The sequence below is a fragment of the Capricornis sumatraensis genome, chromosome 5, assembly GCF_032405125.1.
Source record: "Capricornis sumatraensis isolate serow.1 chromosome 5, serow.2, whole genome shotgun sequence".
Taxonomy (NCBI): Eukaryota; Metazoa; Chordata; class Mammalia; order Artiodactyla; family Bovidae; genus Capricornis; species Capricornis sumatraensis.
The window spans coordinates 91,994,452-92,015,784 of NC_091073.1; the positions used below are offsets into that span (position 1 = coordinate 91,994,452).

The following is a 21,333-nucleotide window of genomic DNA, read 5'->3' on the forward strand; positions in this document are numbered from 1 at the left end:
CTTACCTCATAAGTTAATTCCCCTCATTACTCCTTTATTGGTTTTGTCCTAAAACTGCTTAAAATATTCAGCTTAGCCTGGTTTTAACTGAAAAGTTATACTATTTTACATTAAAGAAAATATCCCAAACTCTTGGACTGCAAGGAGATCAAACCAGTCAATCTAATTAAAATTAAAAGCTTCTGCACAACAAAGGAAACTATAAGCAAGGTGAAAAGACAGCCTTCTGAATAGGAGAAAATAATAGCAAATGAAGCAACTGACAAACAACTAATCTCAAAAATATACAAGCAACTCCTGCAGCTCAATTCCAGAAAAATATATGACCCAATCAAAAAATGGGCCAATGAACTAAATAGACATTTCTCCAAAGACATACAGATGGCTAACAAACACATGAAAAGATGCTCGACATCACTCATTATCAGAAAAATGCAAATCAAGACCACAATGAGGTACCATTTCACACCAGTCAGAATGGCTGCAATCCAAAAGTCTACAAGCAATAAATGCTGGAGAGGGTGTGGAGAAAAGGGAACCCTCCTACACTGTTGGTGGGAATGCAAACTAGTACAGCCACTATGGTGAACAGTGTGGAGATTCCTTAAAAAATTGCAAATAGAACTGCCTTATGACCCAGCAATCCCACTGCTGGGCATACACACCGAGGAAACCAGAATTGAAAGAGACACATGTACCCCAATGTTCATCGCAGCACTGTTTATAATAGCCAGGACATGGAAACAACCTAGATGTCCATCAGCAGATGAATAGATAAGAAAGCTTTGGTACATATACACAATGGAGTATTACTCAGCCATTAAAAAGAATACATTTGAATCAGTTCTAATGAGATGGATGAAACTGGAGCTGATTATACAGAGTGAAGTAAGCCAGAAAGAAAAACAATACAGTATACTAACACATATATATGGAATTTAGAAAGATGGTAATGATAACCCTGTATGCGAGAGAGCAAAAGAGACACAGATGTATAGAAAGGACTTTTAGACTCAGAGAGAGAGAGGGAGAGGGTGGGATGATTTGGGAGAATGGCACTGAAACATGCATACTATCATGTAAGAAACAAATCGCCAGTCTATGTTCGATACAGGATACACGATGCTTGGGGCTGGTGCACGGGGATGATCCAGAGAGATGATATGGGGTGGGAGGGGGGTTCAGGATTAGGAACTCATGTACACCCGTGGCGGATTCATGTCAATGTATGGCAAAACCAATACAATATTGTAAAGTAAAATAAAGTAAAAATTAAAAAAATAAATACACTGAGTTAAAAAAATCAAGTCGGTATTAAAATGTACAATTTGCATAACTTAGAAATGTACCGACATTAAATAAACCAAATGGAATATTTTTTTAAAATAAATAAATAAAAATAAAGGAAACCAGTCCTAAACGTTCATCGAAAGGACTGATGCTGAAGCTGAAACTCCAATACTCTGGCCACCTGATGCGAAGAGCTAACTCATTTGAAAAGACCCTGATGCTGGGAAAGATTGAAGGCACGAGGAGAAGCGGATGACAGAAGATGAGATGGTTGGATGACATCAACAACTGGATGCACATGAGTTCGAGCAAGCTCCGGGAGTTGGTGATGGACAGGGAAGCCTGGCGTGGTGCAGTCCATGGGATCACAAAGAGTCAGACACAACTGAGAGACTGAACTGACTGACTGAAGTCATACACATACACACGCACTCAGGTCAAAATGAGCTGGATAACTAATAAGGTGAGAACTTTTCATTTTATTCTTATCTTTCAGTTCAGTCGCTCAGTCGTGTCCGACCCTTTGTGACCCCATGAATTGCGCACGCCAGGCCTCCCTGTCCATCACCAACTCCCGGAGTTCACTCAGACTTACATCTGTCGAGTTGGTGATGCCATCCAGCCATCTCATCCTCTGTTGTCCCCTTCTCCTCCTGCCCCCAATCCCTTCCAACATCAGAGTCTTTTCCAATGAGTCAACTCTTTGCATGAGGTGGCCAAAGTACTGGAGTTTCATCTTTAGCAGCAGTCCTTCCAAAGAAGACCCAGGACTGATCTCCTTTAGAATGGACTGGTTGGATCTCCTTACAGTCCAAGGGACTCTCAAGAGTCTTCTCCAACACCACAGTTCAAAAGCATCAATTCTTCGGCACTCAGCTTTCTTCACATTCCAACTCTCACATCCATACATGACCACTGGAAAAACCATAGCCTTGACTAGACAGACCTTTGTTGGCAAAGTAATGTCTCTGCTTTTTAATATGCTATCTAGGTTGGTCATAACTTTCCTTCCAAGGAGTAAGCGTCTTTTACCATTACTTTAATGCCTATAGCCAAAAATGCTGAATAACATTTCTTTTGAAAATTCCTTTCTACAGCCAGATGTTTATATTTCATCATATCAAGGTCATTTTAGGATCTCTGGGCCTTACTCCCGTTAACAGCTTCATTAATGCACAGCAGAGTCAAACATAAAACGAAGTCATAGAAAATTATATAATAAGGAATATGCACATAATATAAATACTGTCATGGTCTTTGATTCTCTTGAATTTTGTATCACTATGTGTTCCTGAAGTAAAGCCAAGAGGCAGATGAAAAGAAAGTCACTTGTTTGTTAATCACAATCTCAAGATTATGATTAGAAAATTCATCCAAATAGAATGCTTTAAATCTTCTAATAAAGACAGCAGGAAGATTAAGAAGCTGTCTCAGCCTAAAGGTCAACAAACACCACCCTTTACTGCCTAGCCTCCCTACCTTTCAAGTTTACAAAATATAAGAATGTCCAAGAGTTGAAAGATACACTCCTTCAGCCATATTGAGAGTAAATAAGTACCCAGCACAATAACTTCTTTAAAAGCTAAAAAGACTGTGTAACATTTTAGAATCCCCTCAAAATAAAGAACAGTAGAAGCATATGAGACAGGGAAAAAATGGGTCATGTAAAAATGAAGCCAGACTTCAAGCTTTTCATTAGCAACACCTGTGAAGTAATGCCTTCAAAGGTCTGAGGGAAAATGATTTCATCCCAGACTTCTATGGCCAGCCCATTTCTCCATCAAAATAAAGATAACTACAGACTTGTATGGATTTGAAAAATTTATCACTCTCTTTCTTACAAAGGTGCAAGTGGAAAAGGTTCAAACAAAAAGTGTCACCAAATCAAAAGAACAATGAAAGGAGAATGACAATGCAGCCTGCTGTCCAAACACCAGTTCAGATTAGAGAACCCCAGAGGAAGACCACACGAGGGACAGACTTGGGGTGAACTGGAGAGAGATGAATGTTCTGCGGAATCGTGACTCAAGGCTAATGCTGGCTGTTCCCTTTCACCCTCCAGGCCTATTTACCCTTACTGTCTACTCTGCCCATTGCCTTGGGGCACCAGTGACTCACACCAGCAAGCACTTGTGCTTCCCACCTTCTTTCTGGGTTTCCTCTCTGGTGAAGGACCAGCATCAGCGGAATTGGAAGGATGGACGACAAAGATGAGGGAGAGTCACACTTCTAGCTCCCTCCCTGCCAGGCACAGTCTCAGTGACTAGACACTATCCACAGCCTCCGTTAGGCAGCCTTCCTCCTGCCCTGGGAGGCCCAGGGGTAGTAAGGGCTTCATCGTTCCTTTCACTGGCTCCCTTAAACCTGTCAGACACTCTCATTTGTGAACAGCCCCTTGGAGTGCAATCACTCTCTCCTGCTGGGCACTAACTGATAGACTCCTATAATTGCAAATGACAACAGAACAATAATCCTTTTGCTCTGCAGCAGTGAAATTTATACCTAGGTTATATTATCTGCAGAGATGATTTCAAAAGTATAAACATCCTAACTGGAACAGAAACAATAAAATATCAATAACTGAAATAACACAGCTATTCGTATGTAAATGTTTAGGCAGAGCTGGTCCACAAGACAGTGAATGTATGCATCTAGCCTTATGTAACGAAGAAGTCAGAATTTAAGGGAAGTCAGGCAATATTTAACTGAAAGATGTCAAAAAAAAACAAAGAACAGTGTTGACATTTTGAAATGAGGGCTAAGTAGTTTTTATATACAGACCCATAAAATCAAAGAGAATGTGACAACTGAAAATGAAGGCTGACACAAGCATTGTGTATTGCTAACACAGTATGAGAAGCATCGCTGCTGTTGGTGACATTTTTCAAAACGGTGAGCAAGTCTCAGGAAAGTTCCTACTGGAGTCCAATCTGCCTTTAATTTACCCAGACCTTGTAGTTCTAGAAAAATAACTTAAGCCCATGCAAAAAAAAAAAAAAAAATACTTTGCATTTTGAAATGAAGAGTTACACTCTAGGCTCAAGTAAGTATAAACCTGCTTTACCTTACAGAAATGTCCAACTGGGCATTCAAATGTCATGTATGATAGACAACACAGCATGCATTCCAGGATTTCTAGGATCCCTGGAGCCCACCCACTAAACAGCAGTGACAATCCCCTAATCACTGAGAAAACCAAAAAACACTCCACTTTCTTTAAATGTCTGCCATGCATTATTACCATCCCTGCTGATAAGCTCCGGTTTATAATTTGGAACAACTTAAGGAAGCACTGAAGGGAGACAAGATGGGTAGAGAAGAAAAGACTCCCCAAAAAATAATTTTATAAGAAATGCAATCAAGTGTATTATGGGGTTTCGCAGAGAAAAACAGTCTTGATGATCTCAACTCCATTAAGCAGCGTTGAATTTCTAGAAGCAACTACTCAAAGAGCAGAGAACTTAATGATTCTTACAAGATGTGAAATAAGATTAGCAACCTGGGGAGGGTATTTTCCTTACAGATAAAGTCTGGATTGCTGGTGCTGCTGGCAATGGTTTCAGAATCAAGTGTGTCTGATCCCACATCTCAAATTCCCTTAGTGTTTTCCTCAGCCACAAGAGCATTGTCTCCTGTCTCTTACCCCAGAACCTTGTGACATGGCCACAAAGGCTGCCAGGGAAGCTAGGTTGGAAATGTAGTGAAGAGGAGGAAATGAACAGCAAGTAATTAACACTAACAGCAGGAACAATACAGCTATAGTGGCTATAGATGGAAAACTGAGAAATAGAGGGATGAGTATATTACATAAATTAAAAAGGCTAATTGTAGACATGATGTGGATATGATGGAGATTATTTGTTGCTGCTGTTCAGCTGCCAAGTCATGTCTGACTCTTCGTGACCCTAGGGACTGTGGCCTGCCAGGCTTCTCTGTCCTCCACTATCTCCCAGAGTTTGCTCTAAGTCACGTCCATTGAATCCATGATGCTATCTAACCATCTCATCCTCTGCTGCAGAGACTATAACCAAAATCAAGTCACCTAAAATTAGCACAAACATGACAGAAGTTTGTTTCTCTGAGATCTGAGCATGTGGCAGCTCTTCCTTGCAAAGTTATGAGGGCCCCAATTTCCCCAGACATGATGCTTTGCGATTCTCAACAAGTAGCAACCATGTCCTCATCCACATGGCTGATCAAGTGGCTGACTTGGGGATTCCAGCCTGTGGGGAAAAGGGAGGATGTGTCCCTCTTCTGGGAAAGGCCCAGAAGGTTTGCAGAGATCACCTCTATTCTTACCCCACTTGGCTGAACTTAGTTTTCTGGCTCTATCCAGCCATCAGAAGCTGGAACAGAGAAAAGACCCCGACTTTTTTTTTTTTTTTTTTAAACCATTTGGCTGCACCTCTCAGCTTGTGGGATCTTAGTTTCCCAACCAGGAATGGAACCCTGGCACAGCAATCAAAGTGGCACATCACATCCTAACAACTGGACCACGGGGGATTTTCCCTGCTTGTTCTCCTAATGGCCATTGACATTCCTAACTATTCCAGGCAACAATCTGTCTGCTACATACTTGCTTCCAGTCTGCCAAGACTCACTGTCTGCTCTTCTCAGCAAATCTCAGCCACTCATGGCCTAACTTTCTGAATTCTGTAAAGACAAAGACACTGCCTGTGTAATTTTTCCTGAAGACCATAGGTCTTCATGGGACCCAGTCCCGTTCTCATGTGTGAGAAATAAAGTCAACATTCCCCTGGGCTGTGTTCTTGTCCAACACTCTCTGCAGATAATCATGCTCAATCCCACGGTTAACCAAAAAAAAAGAACAACATGAGAAAAGGTAGCCATGTACCTAGCTAAGAAGTCTGTGGACTTATTGGGGTCAACTATCAGAAACCAATAATGGTAAATAACCACATTCCAACGAGAAGCAAGTGAGCCAGGTGCTTGCAGGTGAGCTCGACCTCTCCGACTTCCACCCCTCCCTTCTACAGAAAGTAATAGCTGACATTTTAGGAGGCTGGAGGAGGAAAAGTGGTTTGTGCATCTTAATCCAATGTATAAAGGGTGCACCAGAAGAATTAAAAACATCAGAGTGAAGAGTCAAAGGGTGCCCATGGAGACTGTAACTGGGTTTGGGAAAAAGTGGGAAAGGAGACTGCTTTTTATTGCAAGTTTTGAAAGGCTTGATTTTTAACCACATGAACAAATTTAAACAGATACAATACCTTATAATTTTCAAAATAACACTACCTTCATATTGTCCATTTTAATATAATCATGAACTTAAACAATGGTGAGCAAATACTACCGGTATCTTCTACTCCCCTTTAGGCTACCACCTTCTTCAAACCGGAACCACTGCCAGACCTCCACTCTTTCTTGCCTTGACAGTCTGTTCTCAAGGCTGGACGACCTCGAGGCATGGTCTTAAATTCTGCATAAATGATGGTCCCTGGAACTGTGCAATGCAGTGGCACTGGCTATTCTCAGATACAAACTGTTTTAGAATGTAAATCAGATCACTTGTTGAACCTGCTCAGTACTCAACAGCTTCACATCTCACTTAAATTCTGACCCTACCATGGCCTAAGCAGGGCTCCCCAAGCTCCAGGCCATGGAAGAGTACCTCTCGTCAGATCAGCGACAGCATTCTAAAGTGCACAATAAATGCAAGGCGCCTGAATCATCCCGAGACCATTCCCCCGACCCTCTACTGAAAATCTGTCTTCCACGAAATCGGTTCCTGGTGCCAAACAGGTTGGGGACCACTGGCCTAAAAGAACTTACACAAGCTGACCCATGCCAAATTCTCCAGACTCATCACTTCCTACTCGCCCTCTCTCAGTTCTACCTTAGCCACCCTAGACCTCAAGCTGCTCTTCATAAGACAAGTTTATTCCCCTTCAAGGCTGTTGCACATGCTGTGAATGCCATCTGGATGTCCTTCTCCCCTCTACATCCCCATCATAAAGTGGCTCAAACCTTCACTTCATTCAAGTGCTGCTCAACCACTGTTGGCTCCTTAGAGGCACTCCCTGCCCACCCTGCCCGAAATAGCTGCTAATGCCTCCATCCCTCCCCACAGTCAATATCCCTTAATATGAACATACACATGTTAATGATCTGTCTCCTCTGCTATAATACAAGTCTCATGGGGGCTGTCCTGTCTACACCTGTACTCTCAATGCCTAAATTTGGGCCTAGCACACAGCATCTGTTCAAACATAGCCTCAGTATTTGACAGTTAAATGAAATACATTTTACAGAATGAAAATTCCTTACTGAATGAAAATTACGAGAAAGGAAACTCTGCAGATCTACTCCACGCCAGGTAATGTGCTAAGGACTTTTCAGAAATTTTATGTAATCCTCACAGCATCTTACTGAGCAAGTATGAGTCATTTTATAGATAGTGATAGTCACTCAGTCGTGTCCAACTCTTTGTGACACCATGGACTATAGCCCACCAGGCTCCTCTGTCCATGGACTTCTCCAGGCAAGAATACTGCAGTGGGTTGGCATTTCCTTCTCCAGGGGATCTTCCCCACCCAGGGACTGAAAGCAGGTCTCCAGCATTGCAGGCAGACTCTTTACCAACTGAGCCACCAGGGAAGCCTCATTTTACATATCAGGAGACAGCAATTTAGAGGGTGAGGAAAGGCTGAACCCCACTCTTCTCAGATAAGACTCCCATAAGCATGATAGACACCGGAAGTGGGAAAGTAAAACAAAGAGGAAGGGAACAACAGGGGAGGGATAAATTACCACTAGGCTAAAAAATATTACCAGCCTGATTTCATCCTACTTTTTAAATATGTATTTGGCTGTGCCAGGTCTTAGTTGTGCCGTGTGGGATCCAGTCCACTAAACAGGGATCGAACCTGCATTTGGAGTTCAAAATCCTAACCCCTGGACCACCATGAAAGTCCTATATCCCACTTTCTACACATTCCAGCCTTTGCACAAATGCTGAGATCATTTCACTCAAAACAGACGAACAGCTAAACTTAAGCACCCAACTAATATCAAAGATTTGCTGGTTGCAGCATATTTCATGGTCTGTCTCAACTGTTCCATATTTGAAATCCAGGTTTATCATTAATGACTTTCATTTCACTTCTATAAAACAAAAGCACAAGTACATATGCATGTACATGTATACATTTATATTTGTACAGTGTCCCGCACAAAACAGTCTATGCAAACACTGAACCTTTTGTGTGGCAAAGTCACTGTGTGACAACTCAAGCTGTTCATCAGATGTGAATTCAGCATACAAAATATAGTTTAGAAATCAACATTTGAGAAACTGGGCTGTGAAATTCAGCTTCTGAGTTGCAATACTGAGGTCATCTCCATACTGCTAAATTCAATTAACATTTTCAATCCCTATCTTATTACACTTGACCTCTGAACATCCAACATCGTTTCCTACCTCTTTCTATTGAAACAGCTCTTCTTAGTTTCTCTGACAAAGGTCATCCTATCTTTCTTATAGACCTGGCTGTTCCTTCATTTCCTTTGCCAATTCAATCTTCCCTCCTATCTTTTAAATCCTGAAGTTCTTTAAGACTAAGTCATTAAAACCTCTTTACTGGAGTCTATTTTGGCCACAGCTGTGCTCATGACTTTGATTACTATCCACAGGACAGTTTTCAAGTTTACCTTCTGAAACCAAATCTTTCCACTAAGCTCCAAACAACTGTCCTTTGATCTCTACTTATTTGAAGGACCACAGTTCCACACCTCACCGATTAGATTTGTGTTGGATTTAACCATACATCCTTCTTCACTTGTCTCAAATATGTATAAGGAAATTAAAGGGAAAAATAAAATTGAAAGCCTAGGATTCTAGGACACAGTGATCAAACTCTCGAAATTCTTATGGAATTTTACACTCAGATTACAAATTTTTCATAATTAGACAGTTCATCTTCCCCTTCTGTCATTTTACGTGTGTAGTTCTAATATGTAAAAGCAGTGTGACCCTGGTTGAAGCAGAGATGGAATAATAAGAATGTGTTTTATCTCAGTCTCCTTACTTAACCACTGCCCAACAATATACACAGTCCTTCTGGTTAGGGAAACCAGAGCTCATAAATGTAGGTTAGATTCACCCTGTTATATTTCAGAACTGCTCTTGATGATATTAAGTATTTTGTAAGCCTTTGACTACAGTAGCATTGTAGTCTTAGGCATTTTTCTAGAGAACCAAAATAACATTCTCATCTCCTTAAATAAGATTTGGAATATATTTCCCTAAATTTGTTAAAATAGTAAGAATACAGGTTTCATGGCAGAATTTAATTTTTCCCATCTTCCAATAAAATATACAGATGCATAAAATTTGTAAAAACACCGCAGACTAAATATAAAATGAAAGCCTGCTCTTCAGAGGAATGTCCACTAGCTTCAAAATCCGTGAAGAAAATTGGAGACACAGCCTCTTAAAACAAGTGTGCTCTGCCCAGTGAATCAATACATTAAGCACAACCATAAGGAAGGCAAAGTTGCTCAGTCATGTCCAACTCTTGGCAACCCCATGGACTGTACCCTGCCAGGCTCCTCTGTCCACAGGGATTCTTCAGGCAAAAATACTAGAGTGAGTTGCCATGCCCTCCTCAAGCGGATCTTCCCAACCCAGGAATCAAACCCAGGTCTCTCGCATTGCAGTCAGGTTCTTTGCTGACTTAGCCACCAGGGAAGCCCACATACATACATACATACATATGCAAATAATGTGTACACAAATGCTTGTAAGTATATATAGGTGAACGTATGAGTGTGGATGTGTATGTATTAAGGATACCTACAATATATCTGATAAACTCAACAGAAAGTTGTTTCAATGCTAAAATTGGATAAAACATTAAATAGAAATTTTACTCAACACACTATGAATCAAAGGGAGTTACTTTTCACTGGTAATAGTATAAAGATTCCTAAGTATATAAAGAATCCGGCATTAAAATTCATGAGTACTTCTAGAAATGCAAGATAAATTGAAAATACAGTCAACCCTGGAACAATGCTGGGCTTAGGGGCACTGACCCTTGGCACAGTTGAAATCAGCACATTATTATAGCCAGCACGCCAACTCTCCAATCCTCCATATCCAAGGTTCTGCATAGGCCAATGGTAAATCAGGTAGTACAGCAGTATTTACTACTGAAAAAACTGTGCACAGATGGGCCCTGTGCAGTTCAAACCTATGTTGTTCAAAGGTCAGCTGTCCACATAATTATAGGATAATTTAGTTACTGCAAAGATGACCAGACAGGAAGGGTTACTACAATAATGCTGATTTAGATGTAAAACTTTACATCTTAAAGTCAGACTATATATATACACTAATTTGTAATGTAAAAATACTAGTTAGATACAGTGAAATAGCTCTGTGAGCCACACTGACAGTATAAAATTAGAAATATCCTTAGAAGAAAAGCTATGATCAATCTAGACAGCATATTAAAAGCCAGAGACATTACTTTGCCAACAAAGATCCATCTAGTCAAAGCTATGCTTTTTTCAGTAGTCATGAATGGATGTGAGAGTTGGACTATAAAGAAAGCTGAGTGCTGAAGAATTGATGCTTTTGAACTGTGGTGTTGGAGAAGACTCTTGAGAGTCCCTTGGAATGCAAGGAGATCCAAACAGCCCATCCTAAAGGAGATCAGTCCTGGGTGTTCACTGGAAGGACTGATGCTGAAGATGAGACTCCAATACTTTGGCCACCTGATGCAAAGAACTGATTCATTTGAAAAGACCCTGCTGCTAGAAAGATTGAAGGCAGGAAGAGAAGGGGACAACAGAGGATGAGATGGTTGGATGGCATCACCAACTGGATGGACATGAGTTTGAGCAAGCTCTGGGAGTTGTTGATAGACAGGGAAGCCTGGTGTGCTGCAGTCCATGGTGTCACAAAGAGTTGGACACAAATGAGTGACTGAACTGAACACCTTAGTAATGAAAATAAAGCTTAATCAAAAGCTAGGCTTTAAGAATAGCTGAGCTATTTGGGGAAAAAAGCAAAGTCAACTCCTTGATTCGAACTTTAATTCAAAATGGGAAATTGATTATCTAAGAACATGAATGAGAAATAAGTTTTTAAGAAACTTAAAGATCAATTGAACTATACTTAAAAACAAAATGAAAGGCAGACTACATAAACAGTCTCCCCAGAGGAACACTATCTTCAACATACTGATGAAGGGGACACATTAATAAGTAAAACCATGATCTCAATAGAAAAGTGGGAAGAGGATATCAGATCATATACATTCATCCCCCCAAGCAATCAGAAATGAGCAAATTAAGTATCATCTCAGCTATCAGATTGAGAAAGATAGCCTTTTAATTATTCATACCCTTTGCCCCAGTAACATTTTCATCACAAAAATTCATTACTAACTTGGAGGTTATAAAATGAAAGTATTCAAACCATCAAGTTTACAAAGTGATGTGATAAAATCTCAAGAAGCAAAGCAAAGCATCAATGACGCTCTACAAAGTCGAAGGCTCCCAAATGCGAGCCAAAGACATAAGTTACACAGTTTGAAGAAAATGGAGGCTTTCCTTACCTGTCCACCTAATGTTAGAATTTTGGAAAGAGTACAAAAATAAAGACACTCTCAGGTAAGTCCTTAGTTTGTAATTACTTCACTTAAAACAATTACTTGAGAATGTCTTCTAAAGTTTACTTTTTGCAAAACCCATATACATTCTTAGCATACATACTGAAGAAAAATGCCACCCACTAATGTTCTCCTAGGAGCAAATCATTGTGAAATTCGCTCAGGCATTCATGCTCAGTTGCTCAGTCGTGTCCAACTCTTTGCAACCCCATGAATTGTAGCCCTCCTCTATCCATATAATTTTCCAGGCAAGAATACTGGAGTGGGTTGCCATTTCCCACTCCAGGGAATCTTCCTGACCCAGGGATCTTACCTGCGTCTCTTGTGTCTCCTGCATTGGAAGGCGGGTTCTATCCCAGTGAGCCAACTGGGAAGTAGGCAGTTGTTGCTCAGTGTCAACTCCAACTTGAGATTTCACTATATGCTGTTTTCCAGTTCATTTTTTTAATGAAAAACACTCAGGTTTACCCTGTTGTATTTTCTGTTCCAAACCTGGCAATCTATCCATAGTTTTGTAACAAATAAATTATTCAACTGTTAATGCAGTTTAATGGTCTGCAGCATTTCATCAAAGACCTTTTAAAAGTCCAAATATGCACTGCCCTCCCACTATTGATTCAGTGAAGTCTAAAATACTGACGTGTTTTTTGTTCCTTGCTTAGAGCATCCCTATTACCTTTTCCTTCATGTGTAATATGGGTTTAATTACTGAGCAGTCTAACTCACTACTGCAAATACTTTCACCGTGCCCAGGTGACACAGACACAAGCTGGAAGTCATTTCCCTGCAGTTTCCCTTTAAAACAGGGCATCTCGTGTCTGATGGCACATTGGATTCACCTGCAAAGTTTCAGGACTATAACCCCAGAGACTGACTCAATTAGTCTGCAGTACAATCTGAACAACAAGATGTTTTAAAAAGCTCTCCAGATGATTCTAGTGTGCAGCTAAGGAGAAGAGTCCCAAGTTTTGCTTTTTTGGTTTTTGTAAAAAAAAGGAACTGTATCTTTCTGCCTTTCCATAAAGAAGGCTGAACGCCAAAGAATTGATGCTTTTAAGCTGTGGTGTTGAAGAAGTCTCTTGAGAGTCCCTTGGACCACAAGGAGATCAAACCAGTCAATCCTAAAGGAAAGCAATCCCGAATATTCATTAGAAGGACTGATGCTGAAGCTCCGATACTTTGGCCACCTGACGCAAAGGGCCAATTCACTGGAAAAGACCCTGATGCTGGGAAAGATTGAAGGCAGGAGAAGGGGACGACAGAGGACAAGATAGCTGGATGTTACCACTGACTCAGTGGACATGGGTTTGAGCAAGCTCCAGGTAATGGTGAAGGATATGGAAGGCTGGCATGTGATATCATTAGGTTTTATTTTTTCCCCTAGGCTAAAACCTGAAATGGCAGTAACACATGACAATAAGACCCACCCTCTTTTCCAAAAAAGGCCTAATCTGAAATGCATAAAAAGTAGCACAATAACTCAAGAGGCTTGTCTCATAGAAAATTATAACTGATGGGATTTTCCATTCATAATTCCCATACTTAATAACCTGGCAACTGGCTTTAATTCTGTTTTGAAGGTCTTTAATGACTTTACAAGCTATGCTATTTATCTTGTGAGTGTAGAAATGGAGGAAACTGCTTCCATTTAAAACTGAAGAAGGGACACACACAATATTTTATTTCACTTTATAAGCAGTCAATGTATATCAGAAATTACTGCTGATTTCATTTTTGAAAGAAGCAAACTCCAACATCACTTAATCCATTTGAGTTCTCATTAGCACAGCTCATTCCACCAAATTAAGTGCTGCGGTCCCAAGACACCTTCTGGAGGAATAGATGAATCAGTTGAAACCAGTAACATTTTTTTTTCCTCTGAGATACTGTGTAAGTCCCGTCCGAGGTTTCACTTTAATGTGTGGTTTCCTACTTACTCCCCACAGGACAATGTACTCCCTATTATTAAAAGCAGCAAAAACAACATAACCCATCCCTTTTGTATTTGCCCCATAAAGAACTAAAGCCTGAGTAGTAAAGCATGAATTATCCCAACTCCCTGAGAGGCTGGGCTTTTTAGACTATCACCGTATTTCCTGGCGGAGAAGGCAATGGCACCCCACTCCAGCACTCTCGCCTGGAAAATCCCATGGATAGAGGAGCCTGGTGGGCTGCTGTCTATGGGGTTGCACAGAGTCGGACACAACTGAAGCGACTTAGCAGCAGCAGCAGTATCTCCTGGAACCCTGCAAGCAAGAAAGGCACATCATGGGGCTTCCACACTGCCTGTCCCCTTGGATTTGGTAGTGGCACTGGGAAAACCCCTGCGAAGTCATTAGTTATACAGCAGCAGGTATTATCATTTTCATGGCTTTCTTCAGAGAGGGTGGGGTAACCCTCCTGGTAGTCCAATGGCTAAAGACTCCATGCTCCCAATGCAGGGGGCCTGGGTTCGATCCCTGGTCAGGGAACAATGGAGGGTGGGGTGAATCCAAGAGGTCTCAAAACATGTTTAGGAAGATTAATTTCGAAAAAGAGAAGTGGACTCTTTCCCTCTCCCTATACCTCACTGAGGGGCTTCCCAGGGGCCTGGGTGATAAAGAATCTGTCTGCCAAAGCAAGAGATGCAAGAGACTAGTTTGATCCCTGCATCAGGAAGATCCCCTAGAGGAAGAAAATGGAAACCCACTCCAGTATTCTTGCTTGGAAATTTCCAAGGACAGAGGAGCCAGGCAGGCTATAGTCCAGGGGGTCGGAAAGAGTCGGCAATGACTAAGCCCACACACCTCACTAAGTCTTTGAAACATGGACTAAACCTGACACTTCATGTATCCAACAAGCATTTACTAGGTTCTTATACACCAGGCCTCAGTCGTATCTTAGGTCCTGAAGATGGCACAACACAGCACTAAGGCACAATGACATCTAGCATAAGGTATGTGATTTCTGGAGTTTATAAATCTAGCTGGTTTTTTTTTTTTTTTCCATAAAATTGGCTTTTTCCCTGAGCTTGGATATCACCTAAGCAGTGAGAAATGGTTTTTGTGTTTTTTTTTAAGCCACAGAAAATACTCCCATTTCCAAAGAAGGTTAAAAGCAGCCACTTATTGTAGTCTGACACTCACATGTGAGACATGTAGGCAAGAATCCACCATGTGTCACTCCATCCAATACTATTTCCCCATGATGCTCTCTCCTTGATCAGTTTTACCAAAGGAGATTACTTCCCCACCATCTGCGATTTCACACTATTTGTATACATTTCTCAAACTTAATTAGTGTGGAAAATTATGCAAAGTGGTGGGAGTGATTACATAAGGAGGTTTAAGGAGTTTAGTAAGATTACAGGGACACATAAAAATGCAAAGAACATGGGTATATGAATCCCATGGAGAGTTATCAGGTACCATTTTAATCTTTTAAATTCCCTCTTCATTATTTCTAGTTTAAGATAGTTGGCTTTAATATCTGTCACTAAATTTAATAATGAAAAAGCAACTTACTGACTAGAAACCTATGGAGTGGACAACCAAAACTTCGCATACACACCTGAAATTTCTTATAAATTGAGACCTGCGATCTGTAAGCCCCCAACTATGGAATATACTTAACCTCTTCTATGGCAGTCTTTATGTTCATCAGATTCTCCCCTACCTTCTAACCACTATGGACTGTATTTTTCCTTTAGGGTCTCAATGTTTTCCAAAGACAACCTGCCTTTATGAAGTAAAAGCTGATGTCCAAAGACAAATTGCCTTTATTAAGTAATAATGGATTATCTGTTATTGTTTCCTAGTTTCAACAGATTCCACCTTTAACCAATGATCTGGAATCATTCAAGGTTCATCATTATCTGTTAACTGATGGAGCAAAGATTATGTGAATAAACAGAGACTAAAGCATTAGCCACAACTGAAGTCATTCTGCCACTGGCTGCTTCTTACTTCACATTCGTATCATTTGCGAACCATTTAGGCGGTGTGACCACCTCGTGAAAGCTTTGTCAATGTCTCCTCTACACTCACTTCCAGAATTTTCTGTGAAGTCCTAAGTTAGACTGGCATAAGCCAACCACCATTATTATTCTAAGCTGAAACTTCCCAGCCAAAAGCAAAGACAGTCATGTCTTAGTCAACTGAGTTTAATGCCACTACGATTTTTCAATTCAAGGATACAACCTCTTGATAGCTTTGTGGGCCATTTTAGCCAAGTAGGAAAACAAAAATCACTGCGGCTCAGCTGGTTCACAGAAACTCAACCAACTCACTCAACCTAATAGCAAGAGAGCTTTGACCGCCAGAATAAGGCTTCTACCATCCTGTGATTAGTTTTCTTCTTTTAAAGATGAGGACCCTTTCAGATCTCAATTTCTCTGTTTCTAAATACTCAAGTTAGGAGGAGTGAGTAAGCAGCAATATGCACTTCAATGACAACAATTTAAGCTACTAAATCCTTTTACTAGATGCCTGACTACCTCAAGATACAGAATAAAAATATACAATGGATTAGTGATTTTGCAATTATCCTGGCACTTCTTTTATATAACCCAACTGTATAATTCAAGACAAAGTTTTGGGCATTAATTCTTGGTTTGAGCATCAAATTCACAGCAATATAGTTAAATTCCCATTTCATTTTGTCCTAGGAGGAAACCCAACTGCCAAGAATTACTCCAGCTCCCTTCAGCAAGCAACATGCTTAAAGAAAAAGTGTGGGGCTTTCTGAATAAGGGAAAACACTTAAGTTGTTTTGGGGCCTCCCCCCTTAAAAATAAGAATACTTTGCAAAACTTCATCTGACAGCATTCAATGCTCAATATCTGGGAAAAAAATTTCCAAGTGTTCTTGCACAGAACACAAACAGAGTTCTGCTTCTTTTTCTGCTGTTTGTAATTATTTTTGATGACGTCTGAATAATGTTATAAAAAATTATTTCCTCAGCAGTATTGTGACTGCACCTGTTTGCCAATTCAAATAATTTCTGGAAAAACATTCTATTTAAACAAGAGGAGTCAGAGAATTCTGTATTATTTGGACAAGCAAGGGAATGTTTGTTTTACTAACAAAATGCAACAAGTATACACAGTAAGAATCAGCTACCAGCAAGTGACTTTTTGCAAAAGCATCTTCAGTGATAATATTCCAGAAGGAATAGTCTTAGTTTCATTACACGTTATTTTTATACTTTAACACCAAAAATAAGGTTAAATGCAATATGAATGGAAGTACTGGAGACTGGATGATAGTAATAAACTTAATATGACTAAACAACATACATCAAAATTTAGTTATAATTGTAGTTACTGAAGTTGAAAGTCACTTGACCTACAGAGCTGAGAGGCAGTGAGTGACTGCAGTGCAACCCAATGCAAGCAAAAGAGAACAGTGTGGTACTCACCTGAGAGCAGAATGGAAGGCTCCAAGACCTCCACGGGGCACTCCCTCCAAACTGACCTCAGGAATGGTGGCTCTGATCATGCCAGTTGTTTAGGGAATAGGAATTGTTACTCAAATACATCTTCAAAATGAGAGGCCTGTCTGGATCCCAAGGTTTCTTTCCCAGCTCTAGCATTCTGTGACTGAGTTACCTAGAGGGGTAGGCAGCTGAAGTCATGAAGTCACTCAGTCATGTCCAACTCTTTCTGACCCCATGGACTGTAGCCCACCAGGCTCCTCCATCCATGGAATTTTCTAGGCAAGAGTACTGGAGTGGGTTGCCAATTCCTCCTCCAAGGGATCTTCCCAACCCAGGGATCGAACCCGGGTCTCCCACATTGCCGGCAGATGCTTTACCATCTGAGCCACCAGGGAATTGCTAGGCACCTGAAGGGTCTGGGTAATTAGCCTACAGGTGTACAGAATCATCCCATAAGCATGCCCAGAGAGTTATTCAAGACAGCTGCTTGGTTTAGGTTTGTTTTGGAGAAGCTGGGTAAATGGGGGTGAAGGGTAATGTATAGACTGCATTTACTCTGAAATACAGCTTTTCACAAGTCAATTCAGAAGTGCTCCAAATTTCTAAGAAATGCCTCACATTCTGAGGTTAATGCTTCAGAAAACAAATCTCTGTGCAACCAGGCATGCTCTGGGCAAATTACAGTCTCTCTGGGTCTTCATATCCTGTCCCAAGCTAAGGCGACTGGTGCAGATTTCCAGCGAACCTTCTAGCTTCACATTCTATTAAGAGGGTTTCTTAGTTTCTATTGAAAACATACCCAGTTAGGGCAATTTGAGTCATTACTTTTGTCTGCTACAAAATTGGACTCCTGGGGGTCTTGTTTCAAAACTAAAGTTGGCATGCATTTCACCTGAAACAAATGCCTTACCTCTTTGGGAATGGCGGGGGTGTGTAGTGCGTTGTTTTGAAGTGGTCATGAACCAATCCTACTTTTCATCAATAGTGTATTTCATTAAGGCCTGCCGGGACTAGTAATTACTAACCCACAGCCACTCTCTTTAAGCTGCACACTATTCCGCCTTAGGATTTGATGTCCTAGTTGTACAGCAGTACAGGAAAACTTCTCAGGTTAGGTTTTAGGGGAACATTTCTACACCTTCTTCCCAGAGAAGATCCCACACTCATTCATATCCAGGGTAAAGCCCTGCTCTAGCAGAAGTGGACAGGAATGCACCACCGCTGTTTTGAAATTAAAGTTGATAGGAGTTGCGTCCGGATCCGAGCCCGCCGGGTGCAGCAGCCGCACCGCCGGGCCGGTATCGGCCCCATAGATGCCAAGCTGACCGCTTCTGCCAACCGTGGGGGAGAAGGCGCGTCCGCGGCAACCCGATACCCGGCGGGCTGAAAAACTATACCCCCGACACACACACCCAAAGAGTCCCTTGCCCTCCAAGAGTAACAAAAACGCAGTGTCCTGCAGAAGGACAGCGGGCAGGAGCCCCACAGTTTTACCAGGAGAAAAGCCCAGGGAGGAAGAAGTGGAGGTTGGAAACGCCGGGTCCTGCAAGTAACTCACCTTCTGCTGTCTCCGGGCCATATCGGTGGGCTGCTTGGCATTGAAGGGGTACGCGATGCACCTCACGACGAAAACGTACAGCTGCAGACGGATCCTCCGCTCCTGCTCCTCGTCCAGCTGCCGTTCAGGTTCGTCTCGCCCCTCGCTCAGCATCGAGGGGCTCGGGCTCACGGGTCTGGCCGCGCCGCCACCCGCGCGCCCCGCCGCGTCCCGCCGCCCTTCCCGAGCCGGGGCCGGCGGCGCTCGCTGCGAGCCGCCGGCCGCCACCAGCACATCGCGGCTCTCCTCTTCCAGCCCCTCGTCCGACTCCTCTTCGCTGGAAGACGGGTCCAGCATGGTGCTGGGGGCGCCCCGCCGCGCGATCCGCGGTCCCCCAGGCGCCTCACTCTCGGCGGCTGCGCCCGCGGGTCTGCAGGAGCTGAGCGGCTGGCAGCTGCTGCCGCAGAACGAAAGGGAAACTGACCGAGGCTTTCCGGACACGTCGAGTTGGACCCAGGAGTGTTTCCTACCACCAGGGCGAAAGGGGCGGGCGGGGGCCGCCGGGATTAAATAGGCGGAGTTAGCGTCAGGAGTGAGCCCGAGCGCCTCGCGAACTGCTCAGAGAGCCGGGGCCCTGCCGCCCTCTTGGTTCTCCAACCTCCGCCGGCAGAGGCGCGGCCGCCCGAGCGCCCCGGCGCAGGTGGGGAACCTGTGGCGCCTACAACAAGCAACACGTGGAATGGAATGTTGAGGAGCGGGCGCGGGGCCGCGGAGTGCGCGTGCGCGCGCCGCCGCCGCCGCGACCCGGGCTGAGTGCTTGGGTGCCAGGCGCGCGGTTCGCAAAGATTCGGAGGCGCTCAGCTTAGTGGTTCTGCCTCCGCCGGCCTGGCTGTGACCTCACCATCACCACCTTTCTTTTCTTCCGCAAGATTTCTGAGGCACAGGCGGACAGGGGGCCAAAAGAGTTGCCCCCTTCTACCTCCCCAGGTGAGGGGAATGGCCAAAACGGGCGTCTCCGACCTGAAATTGATACCTAGGATTGAACCCCAGCGCGGAAAAGTGCGGCCGGAGCCGTTTACCTCCAAATAACGTTGGGAAGAGACTTTATAAAGTCTCTTGCTCTGCTGCTGTCCGACGCTATCGTGAAGTCCATATTGTAAAAGTCAGAGGAATGTTCTTGAAAAGAAAATCAAAAACAAAACGCGAGAGGCTTTCTTTTTAAACCATCTTTATTCCTGTAGATGCATGAGCAAGATCGGTTTTGTATTTGCGAAATGGCAGTCTGATTCAGCTCTATAATAATCACATCGCTTGATTATTTTCTGGGTTGGGATGCATTTGACTCAAGACAGATTGTGCAGTGTAGACATTTATTTAGTAAATATTTGAGCGCACACAGGGTGTCCAGTGCTGTTAGCGTTTGGAAGAGCCCTCAGCGCATTGAAGCACACACTTGGTCACTGTTGGTTCCGGCCTCAAGTGGGCGTCTCGTTGCAGCACCCGAAGCCTGTCTTATCTGCGCAGATTTCTCAGTCCCGGTGTTAGAACCACCTAGGAATTTCTTTCTGTGATTTTTCCTGTGTTCTTAATCCGGACAAAGAAGGAAATAGGGAAAACAGTGCCTTCAGCTCAAGGTGCAAGTGTGCAGTGGCCAAATTGGCGGGGAAGCAACTGAAGCTCACTGCAATTATCACCAGGCAGGTAAAACTTCCGGCTCTGAGCTTGTCTACCCCGAGTCCAAATAGGAGCTTTTGGTTTTTGCAGCCACTTCCACAGTTAGGTACCAATGAGAGAGACTTTCCTTCAGCATTTACCCATAGTCTCCTTAGCCGTAGAAAAACAAAGAGGCATTTACTCTTGGGGAAACTTGACTATCAATCCTTGATGACGCCCACAGTGATAAAAGGTGTTCCCTGAGGGTGTGACACCTCAGGTGCTCAGCTGGCTGAGCTCCAACTGCCAAGAAACACAAATCTCAAAAACATTATTTAAAGACTGTGTTTCATTTTTGGCAGGGTAAATCATAAATAACAAACATTCATTTAAGTTACAGTGTCTAATGCTGTATACATTACATTTGGCAAAGTTTTGTACATGTGCTTGGCGAATAATGTCACCAAAGTAGCCTTTTGAGATAGGTGATGAGGATTATTATTTACAGTGCTTTGTACCAGGTACTGCTTTAAGCGCTTTACAAACCTGATCCCATTTATTTTTAGTTCCATTGTACAGATAAGGATCCTGAGACTTAGACAACCCTTTCATGCAGAACCAACAACTAATAAAACAAGGACACAACATACTGAATCTTTTCTAGTTCCAAATAGTAGCTTTTATTATAATTTGTCTAATTACAAATCAATATATTAAATGTATGATGTTTATTAAATGTATAAAAAATAATAATTTAATTCCTAGGCACACAAAAGTGTAATTAATATAGAGCAGCTT

General features: G+C 42.4%; 1 protein-coding gene across 15 annotated transcripts in view; it reads right to left on the reverse strand.

The window, feature by feature from the left end:
* The window catches only part of CADPS2 (calcium dependent secretion activator 2), a 563,191-nt gene extending 543,952 nt beyond the window's left edge, over positions 1–19,239 (reverse strand). For all 15 annotated transcript variants that reach the window (XM_068972950.1, XM_068972951.1, XM_068972952.1 and 12 more), the window contains exon 1: positions 18,904–19,239. In XM_068972950.1, the coding sequence (XP_068829051.1) occupies positions 18,904–19,239 (336 nt within the window). The remainder of the gene's footprint in view (positions 1–18,903) is intronic.
* Positions 19,240–21,333: the final 2,094 nt, after the last annotated feature.